Raw genomic sequence first — 18,067 nt, 5'->3', positions numbered from 1 at the left:
GGAGACCCTCATCTGTAATCTTGATGATAGTTTAAATCTCTTAACATATATATATATATATATATATATATATATATATATATATATATATATATATATATATATATATGTATATAAATATATATGTATATACCTATAACTGTAAAAATAAAATATATATTATCTGTTATATAGAGAAAGATATGTATATATATATATATAATATATATATATGTATATGTATATGTATATATATATATATATATATATATATATATATATATATATATATATAATGTAATTTCTATTACATGTACATTTTGATTTAATTCTTAATTGCTTGTCTTTTGTAGCATTATAAAGTAGGCCTGATAAAAGATAGATAATGTTGTCTTAATTTGCTGAATTGTTTAACCAAGAAGTTCAAAACTTTTAAAGTTTTAAATTCCTATTTTAAAACAATTATACTATAAATAGAAATACGCAAATCCAGTTCCCTTTCTTTAATATTTGATATAGCCTTATATTTGTTTTAGGTAGTGTATGTGATATTTCTTTAACACAATTATTTTAGCTTTGTGAAATTTTAGACAATTTTTAATTAATTTTGTTTTTTAATTCAGAAGTCTAAAATTTGTAAACATTATTAATTTTATGATTTTGTTTGTACACAGACCAACAATCGAGCTTGATTTAAATGGTTTTTATGTTGTCTATTTATCAATGTTTCATGATGTAACAATTCAGTCTAGCCATGTTAAGCTAATGTAAACAACTCTCCACACAGCAGATGACAGCTTTCCTGGCCACCCCCAACATGAGTGGTTGTAACTCTGCCACCTGGTCCTCCTACGATGAAATCTCAACCCCTCCCCACACGGACAGCGACAGTGTCAGGTGTCCCTTTCCTCGCTACAGTGCATACGAGTAAGTAATACAACATTTCATTTGTTTATTAACTAATGTTAAGATGTGGTAATACAACATTTCATTAGTTTATCAACTAATGTTAGGATGTGGTAATACAACATTTCATTAGTTTATTAACTAATGTTAAGATGTGGTAATACAACATTTCATTAGTTTATTAACTAATGTTAAGATGTAATAATACAACATTTCATTAGTGTAACAGTATGAATTCTTTGTTGTTGTGGGTTAGTTTTCACACAGGAATACAAGCAATAGTGGCAACTTCAAATGATGACTTTATTTACACTATATACAGTGAGAATGATAAATCCATAGTTATTCATGGTAAATCCATATTAGAAGATACTCAACAAGTACAGTCACAGTCACGACTCCAAGTCATGGAGACATCTTACATTCACTGCCACAGTTCAAGTCCCCAAGTCCTAGCACACAACACCCGTTCACCTTTTGCTCTCCCTTTTATACGGTCCATTCTCTCCCCTTACGTACATGAGCGATCTCACCCAAAAACATGAAAAAACACATGACGATCGCTCAGACAGTCCTTCCGCTAGCCAGGTACTCTTCATTCATGCAAAACACAATATAATAAAGATACATAATAATACAGTCTGTGACAATTAGTTTATCAACTAATGTTAAGATGTGGTAATACAACATTTCATTAGTTTATCAACTAATGTTAAGATGTGGTAATACAACATTTCATTAGTTTATCAACTAATGTTAAGATGTGGTAATACAACATTTCATTAGTTTATTAACTAATGTTAAGATGTGGTAATACAACATTTCATTAGTTTATTAACTAATGTTAAGATGTAATAATACAACATTTCATTAGTTTATCAACTAATGTTAAGATGTGGTAATACAACATTTCATTAGTTTATCAACTAATGTTAAGATGTGGTAATACAACATTTCATTAGTTTATCAACTAATGTTAAGATGTGGTAATACAACATTTCATTAGTTTATCAACTAATGTTAAGATGTGGTAATACAACATTTCATTAGTTTATTAACTAATGTTAAAATGTGGTAATACAACATTTCATTAGTTTATTAACTAATGTTAAGATGTAATAATACAACATTTCATTAGTTTATCAACTAATGTTAAGATGTGGTAATACAACATTTCATTAGTTTATCAACTAATGTTAAGATGTGGTAATACAACATTTCATTAGTTTATCAACTAATGTTAAGATGTGGTAATACAACATTTCATTAGTTTATCAACTAATGTTAAGATGTGGTAATACAACATTTCATTAGTTTATCAACTAATGTTAAGATGTGGTAATACAACATTTCATTAGTTTATCAACTAATGTTAAGATGTGGTAATACAACATTTCATTAGTTTATCAACTAATGTTAAGATGTGGTAATACAACATTTCATTAGTTTATCAACTAATGTTAAGATGTGGTAATACAACATTTCATTAGTTTATTAACTAATGTTAAGATGTGGTAATACAACATTTCATTAGTTTATTAACTAATGTTAAGATGTAATAATACAACATTTCATTAGTTTATCAACTAATGTTAAGATGTGGTAATACAACATTTCATTGGTTTATCAACTAATGTTAAGATGTGGTAATACAACATTTCATTAGTTTATCAACTAATGTTAAGATGTGGTAATACAACATTTCATTAGTTTATCAACTAATGTTAAGATGTGGTAATACAACATTTCATTAGTTTATCAACTAATGTTAAGATGTGGCAATACAACATTTCATTAGTTTATCAACTAATGTTAAGATGTGGTAATACAACATTTCATTAGTTTATTAACTAATGTTAAGATGTGGTAATACAACATTTCATTAGTTTATTAACTAATGTTAAGATGTGAACAAAATAATTCTTAAAAACAAAATCTAATTATTAGTTACACCAGGGGTCGGCAACCTGCGGCTCGCGAGCCGCATGCGGCTCTTTTGATGTCAAGATGCGGCTCTCCGGCTCCTTGCACAAATACTAATGATCTTTATAAAATAAAATAGAATTCGTGAAAAAAAAATGTTAGTGGCTCTTCAAAACCAGCGAAATTTTAAAAATTGTAATTTTTGGCTTTTCCGCCTGGAAAGGTTGCCGTCCCTGAGTTACACCATCGCTGATAAACTTCTTATCACTTTCTTATAATTTAATTTGAATACATGATATTTGTTTTTACACAACTTTCTGTGTTTTTAAAGGCAGTGGTTTACATTTATTTATTTTTATTTTTGTGTAAATAATATTTGATGTTACTTTTTTGCTTCATTGCAGTTGTAGGCTAAAGGTTAATATTATATTTTATTTATTATTTGGAAATATTTCAAATACAATGCCATAATTTAAAAATATTTTATACCATTATAACTTAAGAATCAAAGATTGCTAAAAAAAAATTAAAATGTTTTTACTTTAGCATTGAAAGTCGAGCCACCAGCATCACCAGTGCCATGGACCTCTGTGGTGGAACAGAGCTTTCCCTCATGAGCAAGAACAAAATCTCTGACAAACCAGTCAAGTGGCTGGTCTCAACTATGTAAGTTTCTTCATTGGTTTCACTATTTGGAGAGTTAAGTCACCTGTTCAGTGGGTGATATGACAAAATGATCTCAGACAAAATAACCTAGACAGAATATCTCAGGACAAAAGATTTCACGAATAATAGATCTCAGGACAAAATATATCAGGACTTATGATACCATGGACAAATGATCTCAGAGAAAATATTTTAAAATTTTTCACAGGATATTTTGTATGAGATCATTTGTCCTGAGATAATTTGCCATGGAACTGTTCAGTCTGGGTACTAGGTTCACCAAGAGCAGTACATTTATTATTAGCACTGTGTAGCCCTTGGTCCTGTAGGTTCACCATTAAAATAAAACCTGTGAAAAGATAAGGCTTGATACTGGGGGACAGCCAGCCACCCATCTAGGAGAGAAAACTCCAAAATCAAATAGCTGCTGCCTTATAGTTTGTTATTGGTTGGACAAAGGGTATGGAGGAAAATCCAAAAGAAAAGCAGAATGAAATAGGAGTTAGTGACCTAAGTGACACATAACTGGTTGTCACATAGACCTTATTGTGCTGAAGGAAAGCCTATCCAACATTACAATTAATAACAGAGAAGAAGAAAAACAGTTCAATACATTAACTTTATTTGTCATCAAATTAATTAACATCATTAACACGAAAATGCAAGTTTGTTTATTTAAATATTCTCTACCCCACTCCTCAGGAGCCAAGGGTGTCCTGTGGTCCTCAGTTTTTCTGGATCCCATTCAGATGATGAGGCTGTTCTGATTTGGTCAAGGGAAGTAAATGAGGTAATTTATAAAGGGAAGTAATAAGTGACCTGGCACTAAAAGAAATGAAGGAATTTTACAATTATTTATTAATAGCTGTTAGCAAAAACTATTTCCAAATACTTAAACTGTTTGCACTACAAATTTAACTTTTTAGTATGGGGATACTGTTTTTTTAATATAAATGTTTAATTTTTTAATAGTAGTTTAAAATTATGACATAAAGCATTTATCAATGAACCAAATCTTTAGTCTGACCAAACATTTTGGTTTCAATAAACATTAGAAAGTTATTATTTTTTCAAAACTATTAAACATAATCCATTTATTCTGACCAGACCCTGTGGACCAACGCCCCAGTTCTAGAATACAACCCCGCCACCCGCACGGCCACACTGCCCAGGTACATGAGAACACAGCAGCTGTCTAATGCTTCCTCTGCCCTCAGCACACCACGACAGAGAAATAAAAGCCAAAACAGTAACTGAATATTTGTTGTTAGGTGCTGACACAAACCTTTAAAAAAACTACATTTACCACTGGGGTCAATGAAAGAATCTCAAGTCTTCATTCAACTGAATTTTTTTTTTTTAGTTTAAACATTTTTTTAATTACAATTTAAATTAAAAAATTAATTTTTTATCATTAAAAGCACACTAAAATAGTAAATTAAAAATGTGGACAATGCAAAATGTCATCTGATGTATCTACACTAATACTAAGTTTTATTGTGTTTAGCTAGTAATGTATTGAGGAGGGTAGGATAAATGGGATTATGTTTTGTCTGCATGAATGTTTTGGTTCTAAGAGTAACAGATCACTGCATAATTTAATGGCATTTCTCATTGAAGGTAGAAGAGTCTGTAATCACTGTTGATAGGTTCTTCCATATTTTCATTTTTTTTAAATTTAATTAAATGCTTTATGAACACCACTTTTAATAATAAAAAAACCAAGCAATGAAGAATTATACTTTTCTTTTCAAAATTAAATTCTTTGTTTTTCATAGTATATTATGTAGCAATTTTAAATCATTTTTTACACAGATAAAAAAACTTGTAGGTTCTAATATGCTTATACAAATGAAATCTGAATTGTCGAATTGTCTAAACAAGGTAATTCAACCAATTCAATTGTTTTTTAAGATAGGCTATTTTACTTGTATTATAAAGTAAAAAAAGGCTCAGTTAGTGATATAATTACTATATTGGTTATTCAATTAACTTTTCAGATAGGACTTTTATCTTGATTAGACCAATTTGTTTTTGTATAATGTAACCAGATGTAAACCCTTTAAAAATGAGATAATCATTTCTCTGATATTAGTGTAAATGAATTAACATTCTGTTAGATGATTTAACGACATAAACAAACCACCCTTTACATGTCACTACATATTATATAAGACTGTCCCAAAAAATTGTTCAGAAATTTAGATTTTGTAAAACTTACAATGGGATAACAAATGTGGCAGTGGAAATAAGTTTTGAGATAAATTACTTAACCTGTTATTTCTATTCAATAGACAATCATTATTTTATACACATATTTTCATGTATGTTTTGTAAATAGAATATCAAGCATTTTCTACATAAACTGCATTTAGCAGTGTTATGCAAATTGTGATGTCTAATTCATTTAACTTGTATAGCTGATGAAAGTTGGTGCAGTATCATTCAGGTTTGTTTATTAACATGAGCTGTATAATAAAACTAGCTGTTACTCTGTGGGATATCTGTAATTGGGAGTAGATTAGTCTCATTATTTCTGAAGCCCTCTTTACTTTAGCTGTCTATTTGTGATACATTTTTCTAAAATGTTATTATATCGTATGTTTGTTTTAAAAATGTATACACTCTCCATTTAATAAAATGATTTGCTTTATTGTTTATTTCTCATTATGAATTCAAATGTTTTAGATCCATGGTTACCTCACTCTAAAACAGAATGAATTTTATGTGTATACTCTATTTTCCTATTTAAAAAATCATGATTTTTATTTTATAATTGTAAAAACTATGTTCATGTTAGATTTTTATATTTTGATACCACAAGTGCCTATAAATTGTGGCTAGTGATTTGATGTTAACTCTGTAGATGAACACCAGTAGAATTTTTTTTTTTATTATTCTTGGGATTGTCAAATATTTGGGTTGAGTAATGTGTAATATTACATCAAAATGTTTATTTACACTTAGTTAAATAAAATTTTAAATCTAGACGTGCTACTCTATTGTAATTGTGTACAGTTCCTTTGGAACAAATGACATTCACTGAATATTGAATGTTTTATTTTTGGGCAGTAGTTAATTCATTAATTTTATTTACGATCTTTCTTTAAGTGGAAAAGAACATGCAATTGTGATACATAGAATACGTGGGAAGTGGGTTTACTTTGCGAGAACTAGTGAAAGTATCAGCTTTTTGAATGAATGATATTTATCTTTACCTGTATTATCACAGCATGTTCATAACCTATTTATACATGATGTTGTTTTATTGTATAAAAAGGGGCATATACTTATGTCAGTCATGAATTCATTTCTTTCAAAAACTGGTGATTTAAACACATTTAATTGTTCAATGCATTGACCTCATAGGTTACTTACTCTATACAAACCTGTGCTGTTAATGGCAGTAAACTTTGTACTGATGTACTGGACTTTATCCATTGGTCTTTCCTTCAACTCTGTGCTGTGCAATACAATTATTATAAAAGTCATACCACAGTTTGGAAAACATGTTTTTAATAATATTTTAATAATAAAAACTGCTCAAAGATAATTGTTAGCTTATTAATAAAATTGGTTTTGAAATAGTAACAGTGAAAATTATATTAAATTATGTAAGAATTAAAGGTAAAAAGATTTTAAAAAATTAATTAAAATACTTTCTTATTTTTACTCCTTTCTAAAAAATGTTAGTTTAGCTTTTGACACAAATTTTCTTTAATATATTGGGTAAAGAGGGACATAAATTTTACAAAATACTTGCTTTTCCTTACTCGTCTCTACAATCTGTTAGTATAGCTTATGGCACACATTTATCTTCCATTTTTGAATAAATTAGGGAATAATTGAAAATAACTAGACAGAAATGTCTCAACATTTCTTAGTCTACTTTTGTCTTATGGTACTACAAGCAGCAATTGAAATTGGCTTGCTTGATATTTACCATTTAAAGTTTTTAAAGAATTTGTTTAAACTTTGATTGGGTTTACTAATAGTAATTTTTAAAAATTCCAAATTAAATTAATAACAAATGTGTACTTATTACATATTAGTCTTTCATTAAATTTGGAGGCGATTCAAATTTTAACAAGACTACTTAAGGGCTGCTAAAATTAATCTAACATCGATAGTTCCAAAGTAGCGGCACACCTGATACAATACTTTCTGGTTTACAATTATTTACACAAAAATTATTGACAAAAACATTTTCTTTAAATAATTTTGATTAAACTTACTTTGATAGAAAAGTTTAATCAACAGCTTGATGATCAAATTCTATATTAATCCTCACAAGTTACAGGCAATTGTATACACAAACCTACTAAAGCACAAGCACTTTAAAGGCCCAAATGCAAGAAGGATCTCTTTTTAAAGACTATCATTCTGGAAAAACTAGAATGGATATAATGTTTTAGATGTATTCTAAAATATTTGACACATTCTTGAAGCACTATCAATGGGTTGGATAATACAAAAACTTTAAGAATTCAATTTTGAAGAAAGAAAAAAATGTGATATTGAAATGATCATTTTATTTTTTTATTCATTTATACTTGAAATTCATCTTCTCAGCTTTGTGATATTAACATGTGTACAAATATTTGTATATTCTCATTTTTGTCTTCCAAATAATTTGTTTGTAATATATTTTACAAGAAATTGTAAATACATTTAAGAGAACCACTTTTGATAGGTTAGAGACTATATAAGATTTCACAATATATTATTATTGTGCAAATAAAAACAAGCTGATACAAGTGTAAAAATACACAGACTTTATTGAAACTCTGATTCATTCTTATTACTTTGATTTAATAAATTCATATATTCTAAGTTTTAAAACAGTTTAATAACCTAACAGTTAAACTTCAGTTAAATGTATTGAGGGGAACAAGTTGCATGCGATAGATTAAAATTTACTGCAACACAAAAAGCAGTATCTATGTTTTCTGTAAGTCACTGAAATTTTGTTTTCATTTTTTTAAGGATTATGCTTGTTTAGAAAAAAACAAGTTTTCAAAATTTATTATTGGCTTTTAGAAATTTTTATCTGGCAATTATGAAATAAGTTTTGCATTGTATATTGATTTCAACTGTGATTTCAATTAGAATCTATATTACGGTATAGCTTTTTTTAAATGCTCCTAATTAATAAGTTAATTTAAAAATCTTGATAATTATTACATTAGCATTGGTATTATTTATAGGAGTGGGAAAATAAAGCACTTAGCATAGAACTACTAAACACATGTAGATTTGAATTAGTCTGGGAAGCTTTAAACACATTTTAATCTATTCACATTTTTTCTGTGTTTATGTAACAATACTTGATGCCATAAAAAATAATAACTTAGTTTTGCTGGAGTACAAGTCATTAAAGCTGATTATGTTAAAAAAAAAGAATCTCCATGCTAATAGTTTGTTTTCTTTACTTTCAAGTGTGATTTATTCAATTTATTTTATCATTACATACATACTATCTACATAAGGATCCCCGGTTATTCATATTTCGGATTATTAATATAAAAAAAAATAATTTAGTTAAAATTAAACCTAAGTGGTTTTATTAAGTACATTGTTTGCATTTTTTAATATGCATTATTAATAGTTGTTTAAGTGATATTCATTATTGTTTTTATTGTGTGCATGTTGCTATGACTACAGCAATTGTTTATGGTATGCCTCAATGTGAGAGTGGTATGAAAAAGTTACACTGGTGCCTGGTCTACAGTAGTGCTCTTGTTCAGTGAAAGATTAAAAATATTCCTAACACAATGACTGTTTTGTTGTTCTTCATATTCACAAAGTTTTTGTTGTGTGTGAAAGGGGGCGGTGTGGTTGAGCGGGAGAACATATAATTAATTAAGTCTCGAGTTCTGATCATTAAAGATGACACTTTTTAGCTAAGTACAGCAACCTATTTCTTGGACAAATGCTTTGGAAGCAAATCCTTAAAGAAGAGCCGGCAGAAGTAAGAGTCAATAAGCCAAACGGCGCTTAGTAGGCTTAACTTAACTAGTTGACTGAGACGTAGCCCCTCTTTACTGCCCCAGAGATTGAAAATCTTAAGTGCACCATCCCTGTATAGTTCTTTGGTCAGTAGCGTAGCGAGGGCGGGTGTTACCCGGTGCGGCACTGAATGGTGTCACCCCCCCCCCCCCCCAGAGGCATAGCGAGCCTTCCCGGGGACAAACTTTCAATTTTCGATTTGCATCCCCCCCCCCCCCCCCCCTCAAACTTTCGATTTGCACCGCCCATCAAACTTTCAATTTGCACCTCTTAAAAGACTATTTAACAATCGAATTAAACACTTAAGTGGAATTATCATTTTTCTCTATATATTTTGCTATTTTTTGCCTTGGTGTCACCTCCCTAAATGGTGTCACCCGGTGCGGTCCGCACCCCCCCCCCCTCGCTACGCCACTGTCTTTGGTATCTGAGCTTAGAGTACTTCCGTATTTAAACTGGACCTTTATCCAAGCCTGACCTACTGACTTTTTCCAACGCTTGGGTTCACGGGCAAAGTTTCCATCGATTTGAATCTTAATGGCGTTTCATTCTAGTAGCTCTCCTGCAATAAAGTATACAATAGTTAGATTCTCTTTGACCTGCTAATGACGCGTCGTTTTGAGGCAGATTTTTGTTTTGTCCTTATTGTTTTTCGTCAAATAAAATAATAGCATCATTACCTGGTTAGTTTACATGGCATTAAAGCTACAAATGCACTTCCATGTCAATTTTCGTTGTTACGTGTTAGACCAGTGGTTCTAAAGTTGTAAGACAGAGGTGTCTTTTTAATATACCCATATTAACTTTCCCTCATACATCCAGCACAGTTTCTTCCAGGCATCTCTTCGGAGGGGGGGGGGGCAATGATATGGAATATATATATATAATATATAGGACTACTTTTACCCCCCCCCCAACCCCCGTCAAAAAAAAATCAAGTGCCCTCGGAGAAAAAAGCTTGAAAGAAACACTGATCCAGCACATACTGTGGTTGTATTGTGGTTTGTATGGATGTGGCTGTGTGTGGATGCAGCGGCGTCAGTAGGGTCTGGAGACACTCGGTGCTGTAACTCAGAGTGGCACCCCCCCCCCCCCCATAGACGAAATAAAACTGTATTTGGTATCCATCTAACCCGTATTGTATCACTCTTTTACTAAAGATGTAGCCTATATAACTACTTAATGTACCCTTTCGAACTTGACGGTCCATAGGACAAGTGAAGTGACCACGGCATATAAAAGGATAATAATGTACGCGCTATGCCAAGCTGAAATTTGGTATCCCTCTATATCACTCCATATGCCAAATGATGTATATAACTTTGATAAGGTATTAAACAAACTGAAAAAAAAACCCTCAAAGAAAACACCCTTGAAAAAATTTGCTACTTTTCGTTATAATGTAACCCTTCGATGGCGCCATCTGGTGCGGTACGCACCAGTCCCAACCCCCGAGGCGTGTGTGCTACTTTACTTAACGGCCTTATTTAACTGTTTTCTGCTAAAAGCGCCCCGAACAAATTTGAGAGGGGGGGGGGGGGCTTTTTACCAATGTGAAGATCTATATATTTAGGCCTAAATGGCGGGGTGGGGGGGGGGGGGGTGCTGAATTAATAGTTCGCCCAAGGCACCAGAATCGTGTATGCCGATTAAGTGCATACACGAACAGTGAATCGGTATCAGTGTATGCCCACGAACAGAGAAAAATTTAGGACTATCAAAAAATGCTGCAGTGAACTCGTAAAAAACAAGTGCCTTTTAGTAAACTCTAAGAATGGTTTGAGGATGATTTAAAAACGTTTTTTTTTATTAAATAAAAAAAAAACAACAACATTACGATAACTATTTCAATGTATCAGTTCAGCATGCAAGCAATAGATTTTTAATTTAAAAATTGCGTGTCAACTGATTGTTGATTTTAGAAGATTCGAGAGACACACTATCAAGTACGAACTAATGGATATTGATAATGCTTTCGTTGCATGTTTTTTACATTGGTACAAATTAAACAAAATAAATTGTTATAAAAAAATCAAGGTTTTGGAAACTGCAACCATTGCTAAATAACATCGTGGAAAATTTTTTCCTACTACCCCTAGCAGACTTTATGTTTTATTGTACCAGTTCTAGACCAGTGGTTCTAATATAGTGTAACTCACGGTGTTTTATATAGTTTAGCAAGCATAGTTCACCGCTTAAATCTACAATACTCCCGACAATAATTGATTTAAAACGAACATGCCACATGTCTTCTCCATCGTAGACCAAAGAGAAGCAACAAAGTAGTCATGTATCTGAGGAGCTATGCAACAAAAGTCTTTGAGAGTTTACCGCTTAAAATGTACGTTTAGTTGGGATTTTCGTGTAGGCCTATTTTTTTTACTCGAACGGGAGCACGCAACTTTGATTATTTTAAAATTCTGAAAATAATTCTAAAACATTCAAAATAAAAATAAAAACAGTGGTGCCTTTTTTTTAAACTGCAAGGCCTTATTTTTTTTCCTGATTTATTATGTTGAGAAAGTCAATATGATTATGGCGATTTTTAAAAATAAATTATATTTAAATAAAACATCGCATTTATCTTAACGTTCTTTTAAGATTTAACAATTTAGATTTCATGTTTATAAAAACTTCGTACAGTTGAATAGGTGCGTTAATTCCTAATGTAGGGGAACCGCTGTACCAGGTATTATACAACTTTCCAAGGACACTAGAACTTATGCCCAGTCCCACGTGACTCCACGTTTTGATTTCCATTGGACCGTTCGGCATAGGTTCGACATGCATCTCTATAACCCATTACTCACTCTTGTTATTTTTTCCAAGGATTTCTAACAAAGGGTTTTTGAATATCTAATGTTTTATTTGAATATGAGCAGTTGATTTAAACATCAGAGTAGCACGGTACTTTAAGATAGGTGTTTTGTTATCGTATTTCTTTAGAATTCTGTTTTAAAAAATCATTAGATCACATTTGGTTGACTTTCTATAATAAAATAATATTTTAATTATGTACTTGCTTAACCAATGGAGTAATGACTCACGCTCATGGCCGCAATCGAGCCTGTTTAAGGTCGCGAACCACACCAATGTCAGCTCACCCCTGGCGCACGTGTTCGCCGTCACGACGGTACTCATCCCCGTCGTCTCCGTTTTCGGCGTCCTCGGCAACGTCACCGGCATCTGCATCCTGTCCCGGAGATCGTACACCGGAAGTTCCAGCATCCTGCTCCTGGCCCTGGCTGTAGCAGACACCATGTACATCCTCGGCATCAACAACATCCCGCTGCAGGTCTACATGGACGGTGACGTCGGCTTTAGCTTCTCTCAGCCTGTTGCTCTCATCTTCTACATCTTGCTTCACGTTGAGATGATACTCGAGTCTATTGGCAGAACGTCTTCCATGGCGATTCCAGTCTTGATAACGTACGAACGCACCATAGCAGTGTTTCTGCCGCTTAAATTTGCAAGGATAATAACTCCACAGAGAATCCGGTTCTTGATTTGTTGTTTGTATTTGATTTGGATACCGGACTACACGTTTTTGTTCTTGCTGGCGAGGTACGAGTATACCCTGGATAATGTTACGAACATAACAGTTGGGCGCATCATAATGTCTGAACAATTCCACATCTACAGATCGTATTACATAACAGCGAGTCGGTTTTATATCGCTTTACTAGGACCAGTGTCTGTCGGTCTGGTTATATGTGGTAGTGTTATGATAGGCGTGAAGGTCAAAGTTCAAGAAACTCGACGTAAAAAGTTAATGTGCACAACGAGCAAGAGACCAGACCAAAAAACCAAACGTCTAAAATCAAGCCTGAAACAGGAAGAGGTAGGAGAAAGCTCTGAGGTATCTACTGAGATTTTTATGGTAGATGAGCAAGGCGGCTTGGATTGTATCGTGACAAATCCGACATCTGATGTGCTTAACCCCAATGAAAATGGTCTTGGTGATTCCGGAATGTGCGAAAAATGCGTATGCAGCGCGACAATTAAATTTCAAAAAGAGAGTCATAATTCGCAAAAACAAAATACAAATAGTATTCAAGATGTTGATTTGAAACTGGTTTCCGAGGCTTCAAAACAACTTGAAGAAAACACGAATAGTTTATTCAAAACAACGAAATCAAGAACTGCAGATTATTCCATTAGTAAGAGCAAGGTTACACGAACCACAAACGAAACAAATATCTCCTCTAATCAGAATAAAGAAACACTAGCCTCGAACTCCAGGGCAAGACGTACGACCAAGATTCTACTCTCTGTTTCCGTGGTCTACTCAATCACGTACGGCCTAGGTTTCCTGACCATCTACGTCTTTAACGAGGCGCGTTACGACTACAGCACCACATTGATCGCCGAACATGTCAGCAGGCTTGCCATGTGCATCAACAGCACTACCAACTTCATCTTCTATGTCGTGCTGAACCCAAAGTTTAGAAAAACGTTGAGACTTTTCTATTTGTATTTGAACAAGATCAGATGTAGATGCATCTAGATTTGTGTAAGGTTCTATATTGTGTCTAAAAGGTTAGAAAAACTGAGACTTTTCTATTTATGTTTGAGCAAGAGCAGATGCATGTTGGTTAAAGTAAGTTGCATCGTGTCTAACTAAAAGTTTAGAAAAACTTTGAGATTTTTCTGTTTATATTTGAACAAGATCAGATGTAGTTAATGTTAGGATCTATATAGTGTAAAACTAAAAGATAAGAAAAATTTGAGACTTTTTTATTTATATTTTAAAAATATAAATAAGTTGGTCACTTTAGTATCTATTAGATACCTTTACTAATTTTGGAAGAGACCCACGCTTTTCTTTATAGTAATTTAAATATTAGTGTCTAATATTTAGGAAGAGACGCACGCTTTTCTTTATAGTTATTTAAATAGTAGTGTATAATTTATTTTCTACTTTTTAGTACATTATTACATAAAAGCTTGTTATTAAAACGTTTTTTTATGAATTTTTTAAAATCTAATATTTTAAACCATCCACCAATAAAATGAAACAAAATATTTTTACTGTCCTCGAAAAACTCCAGTGTGTACTGGGATTCTGATGTGTGATAGTGAGGGAAGTGTGGAGTGGTAGACACACACAGCTAAATGGGTTTGTGAGGGGAGACAATAAAAGGGCTATGGGTGCTGTGTTAATGGTGTATAGCTCAGTTTGTTCTCTACTCTCTGGTGTGTGGTGTTTTTTTAATCTAATAGTTGATGTGTTTGATGTGTGATATTTACTATGTGTTGAGTAATGTGTGATGATGGCTGTCTAATGTTTGTTTTTTGTTGTTTGGTGTGTAATGTTAAAATGTCCGATGTTTTTTTTTCCTGCTGGTTGATGTGTGATGGTGGATGTTTGATATCTGGTTATTCGATTTATGTTTTGTGTTGTTTGATGTAATATATTTGATGTATGTTTTGTGTTGTTTGATGTAATATGTTTGATGTATGTTTTGTGTTGTTTGATGTAATATGTTTGATGTATGTTTTGTGTTGTTTGATGTAATATGTTTGGTGTCTGATTGTTTGTTATCTAAAACCTAATGTTTGATATCTGGTGTTTGATGTTTATTGACTATTGATTGATGTGTGATGCTGGATGTCTGCTGTTTTTTCATCTCCTGTTTGATGTTGAATGTTTGATGTGTGCTTTGTGGTGTTTGATATAATATGTTTTGTGTCTGATGTTATCAGTCATTACTGTATGATGTAGGAAGTCTGATGTTTGTTGGTGTATGGTGTTGAATGTAAAATGTTTGTTATCGATACAATTGATAATTAGTGTTTCTTAATTGGTTTATGTCAAAGTGTTTTATTCAATTTAGCTATTGGTGTTTATACCTTTTGTTTATACTTTGTTACAACTTTTGATAATTAAGTTAAGATTTTAAAATTTTAGCCTTGTAGGTAAATAAAAATATTATCAATATATATGCCCGACAAAAACTATTGGACATACTTTTATTCTGACTAGCTCCTAAACATTACTAATTTAAAAGACAACATTTTTATTAAGACAACGAACAAATTCTTGAACATATGGTATGGATTATGTTAGCTATACAGACACAATACTCAGCTTTTGTCGAAGAAGCTTGTCTTTATTTAGTATTCTAAGTATAGTAAACATTATTATTGTGATTCGGATGTAAAACATAAAATCTAAAAGCAAAGATCAATAACATTCATGTGTAAAATATAATTAAAGCCAATCTAATTTGATAGTGGCTCAAAGAGAAAAACATAGTGTAAGCCAATACATGGGCACACAAGGACAAATCATGATATTTGGATTTAGCTCAAACTTATCACTAATGAGCAACAGTGTCGGCTGTGCTTGCTGGAATAACAAATAATTAATTACGCGGCGGTATCCTAGCACTTAATTCATTACGTTATCACACGATTTACGCTGGAAATTCACCATGACTAAGGGGAAATAAATCATTACAAATAATCAGATCTGATGCAACGACCAGTAACAGCACTTAGGCTTTAAAACCATGAGATTTAGAAATATTATCTCATAATTTTAGTTAAACATCATAGCGTAGAAGTAAAAATTGAGCAGTAATTACTTATTTCTAAATAAAATATATTAAACGTTTGCGTTTTTTAACACATTAATAAATTTAATTTGGTTGAGTTAACATTAAAATAGTTCAGAAGTTTTATCTCGTTTTGTATAAGTTTAAAGTTAGTTGTGGTTTCTTGTGTAAAGAAAATGTTGTTTTCTTCAACCGATCCCCACTTCTTGGTTTGGCCTGTGATCAACGTTTTCGATTTATCTGGCAACAAGACGGACGACGACACATTGAGGCGTTTTAACTTCGTGATGTCCAACATCCTGATGCCATTTGTCTCATTTTTCGGCACGGCAGGCAACATCATGAGCATAATCATCCTGTTCCGACAAGGTTTGAATAAAAGCTCCAATATTCTAATCCTCGCATTAGCTGTAGCTGATACCATCTATCTTATCGGCACGAACAACATTGCGTTGAAACTTTACGCTAATGACCGAGGATTCGGTTTTTTCTACAGCAAGCCAATAGCCGTGTTTTTATTTGTGTTGTACAATATCGAAATGTGCATGGAAGCTATAGGGAAAGTGACGTCGATGATAATCCCCAGTTTAATCACATTCGAGCGTCTTCTTGCTGTTTTTTGCCCCCTCCATTTCTCAAGGATTCTCACACCAGTTAGGATTAAAACCGCCGTCGTTACGCTTTTCGTCTTTGCTGTTATTGTTTACGTGCATTACCAGGTTAAAGTCGGGTTTACCTACACCATAGACACAGAGTCAAACGAAACTGTCGGATATTTTGTACTCTCAGACTTAGTAGACGTCAACTCGACGATTTATATTGTATCTGGTAGTGTGTTTCTCTACATATATGGCCCTACGCCTGTGTGTATATCAGTCATTGGGTGTGTAGTTCTTGGACTAAAAATACGATGCCAGGAACAAACTCGCCGGAAACTCGTTAAACAAACCTTGTTACATTATAATAGAACGTTTAAAAGTAATTTTAGTCGTTTTTTTGGCAATACTAGTTTTAAAAACTTTTTCGGAAACATGGTTCATATTTCGAAGAAAAATGACAAAATTCTCAAAAAGAATAACTCCCAAGATTCAGTTTATGTTTTATCGAAACAACAAAACCTTTCTTCAGAACCTGAATGTGTTTTCAACGCAAATTGTGCAGAAAAGACAAGTCATGCTGAATGTCAAACTGGCAACGAATCCAATGAAAAATCTGGCAAAAGACGAAAAACTAAGACGACCAATAATGACGTAACAAATACTCCCCGAACAAAGAGACGAACGACTCGCACATTGCTGGCTGTTTGTTTCGTTTATTCTTTAACTGGAGTTTTTAACTTCACGGCTTTGACCATCAGGCAGAACAAATGCCTCGGTGCCAACAGTGCCATTGTTTTAGAGATCTTCCGGAAGTTCATCCTGTGTTTCAACAGCGCTTGTAACTTCATTATTTATGTGGCACTCAACCGTAACTTCAGAGAGGCGTACAAGGCCATTTTCTGTGCTTGTAGGAGGTAGTTCAAGATTTAAAAATAGACACTACCATTTTCTGTGCTAGTAGGAGCTAGTTCAAGATTTAAAGACATTAGACGAGACAATTTTCTGTGCTTGTAGGAGGTAGCTCAAGATTTAAAGACATTAGACGAGACAATTTTCTGTGCTTGTAGGAGGTAGCTCAAGATTTAAAGACAAACAAGGATATTTTGTGTGCTTCTTTGTTGGAGGTCGCTCAAGATTTAAAGACAGACAAGGCCATTTTCTGTGTTTGTAGGAGGTAGTTCAAGATTTAAAACAGACAAGGCAATTTTTTTGTGCTTGTAGGAGGTAGCACAAGATATAAAGACATTGACAAGGCCATTTGATGTGATTGTAGGAGGTAGATCTACGGGGAAAAAGATCGTGTGCAACGTATTTTTTGTGTGCGCGGTGTTCTAAAAGTCTTATATAAGGGAACATATATTTTACAAAATGTCTGCGCGGCAGTTAAAAACTATTTCAACCGCTCAGCTTAGAGGGAAAATAGTT

General features: G+C 32.7%; 1 protein-coding gene across 1 annotated transcript in view; it reads left to right on the top strand.

The window, feature by feature from the left end:
* Nucleotides 1–6,464, top strand: part of LOC131938708 (uncharacterized) — a gene marked incomplete at its 5' end in the record, with an annotated part of 37,971 nt that extends 31,507 nt beyond the window's left edge. The window contains 4 exons of the mRNA XM_059296838.1: nt 767–906; nt 3,355–3,474; nt 4,177–4,264; nt 4,582–6,464. Of these exons, the coding sequence (XP_059152821.1) occupies nt 767–906; nt 3,355–3,474; nt 4,177–4,264; nt 4,582–4,731 (498 nt within the window). The remainder of the gene's footprint in view (nt 1–766; nt 907–3,354; nt 3,475–4,176; nt 4,265–4,581) is intronic.
* Between the last annotated feature and the right edge of the window lie 11,603 nt (nt 6,465–18,067).

Source organism: Physella acuta, unplaced genomic scaffold (assembly GCF_028476545.2).
Source record: "Physella acuta isolate Inbredline_101_S28 unplaced genomic scaffold, ASM2847654v3 ptg000255l, whole genome shotgun sequence".
Classification (NCBI taxonomy): domain Eukaryota; kingdom Metazoa; phylum Mollusca; class Gastropoda; family Physidae; genus Physella; species Physella acuta.
This window is presented reverse-complemented; position numbering and strand designations above follow the sequence as displayed.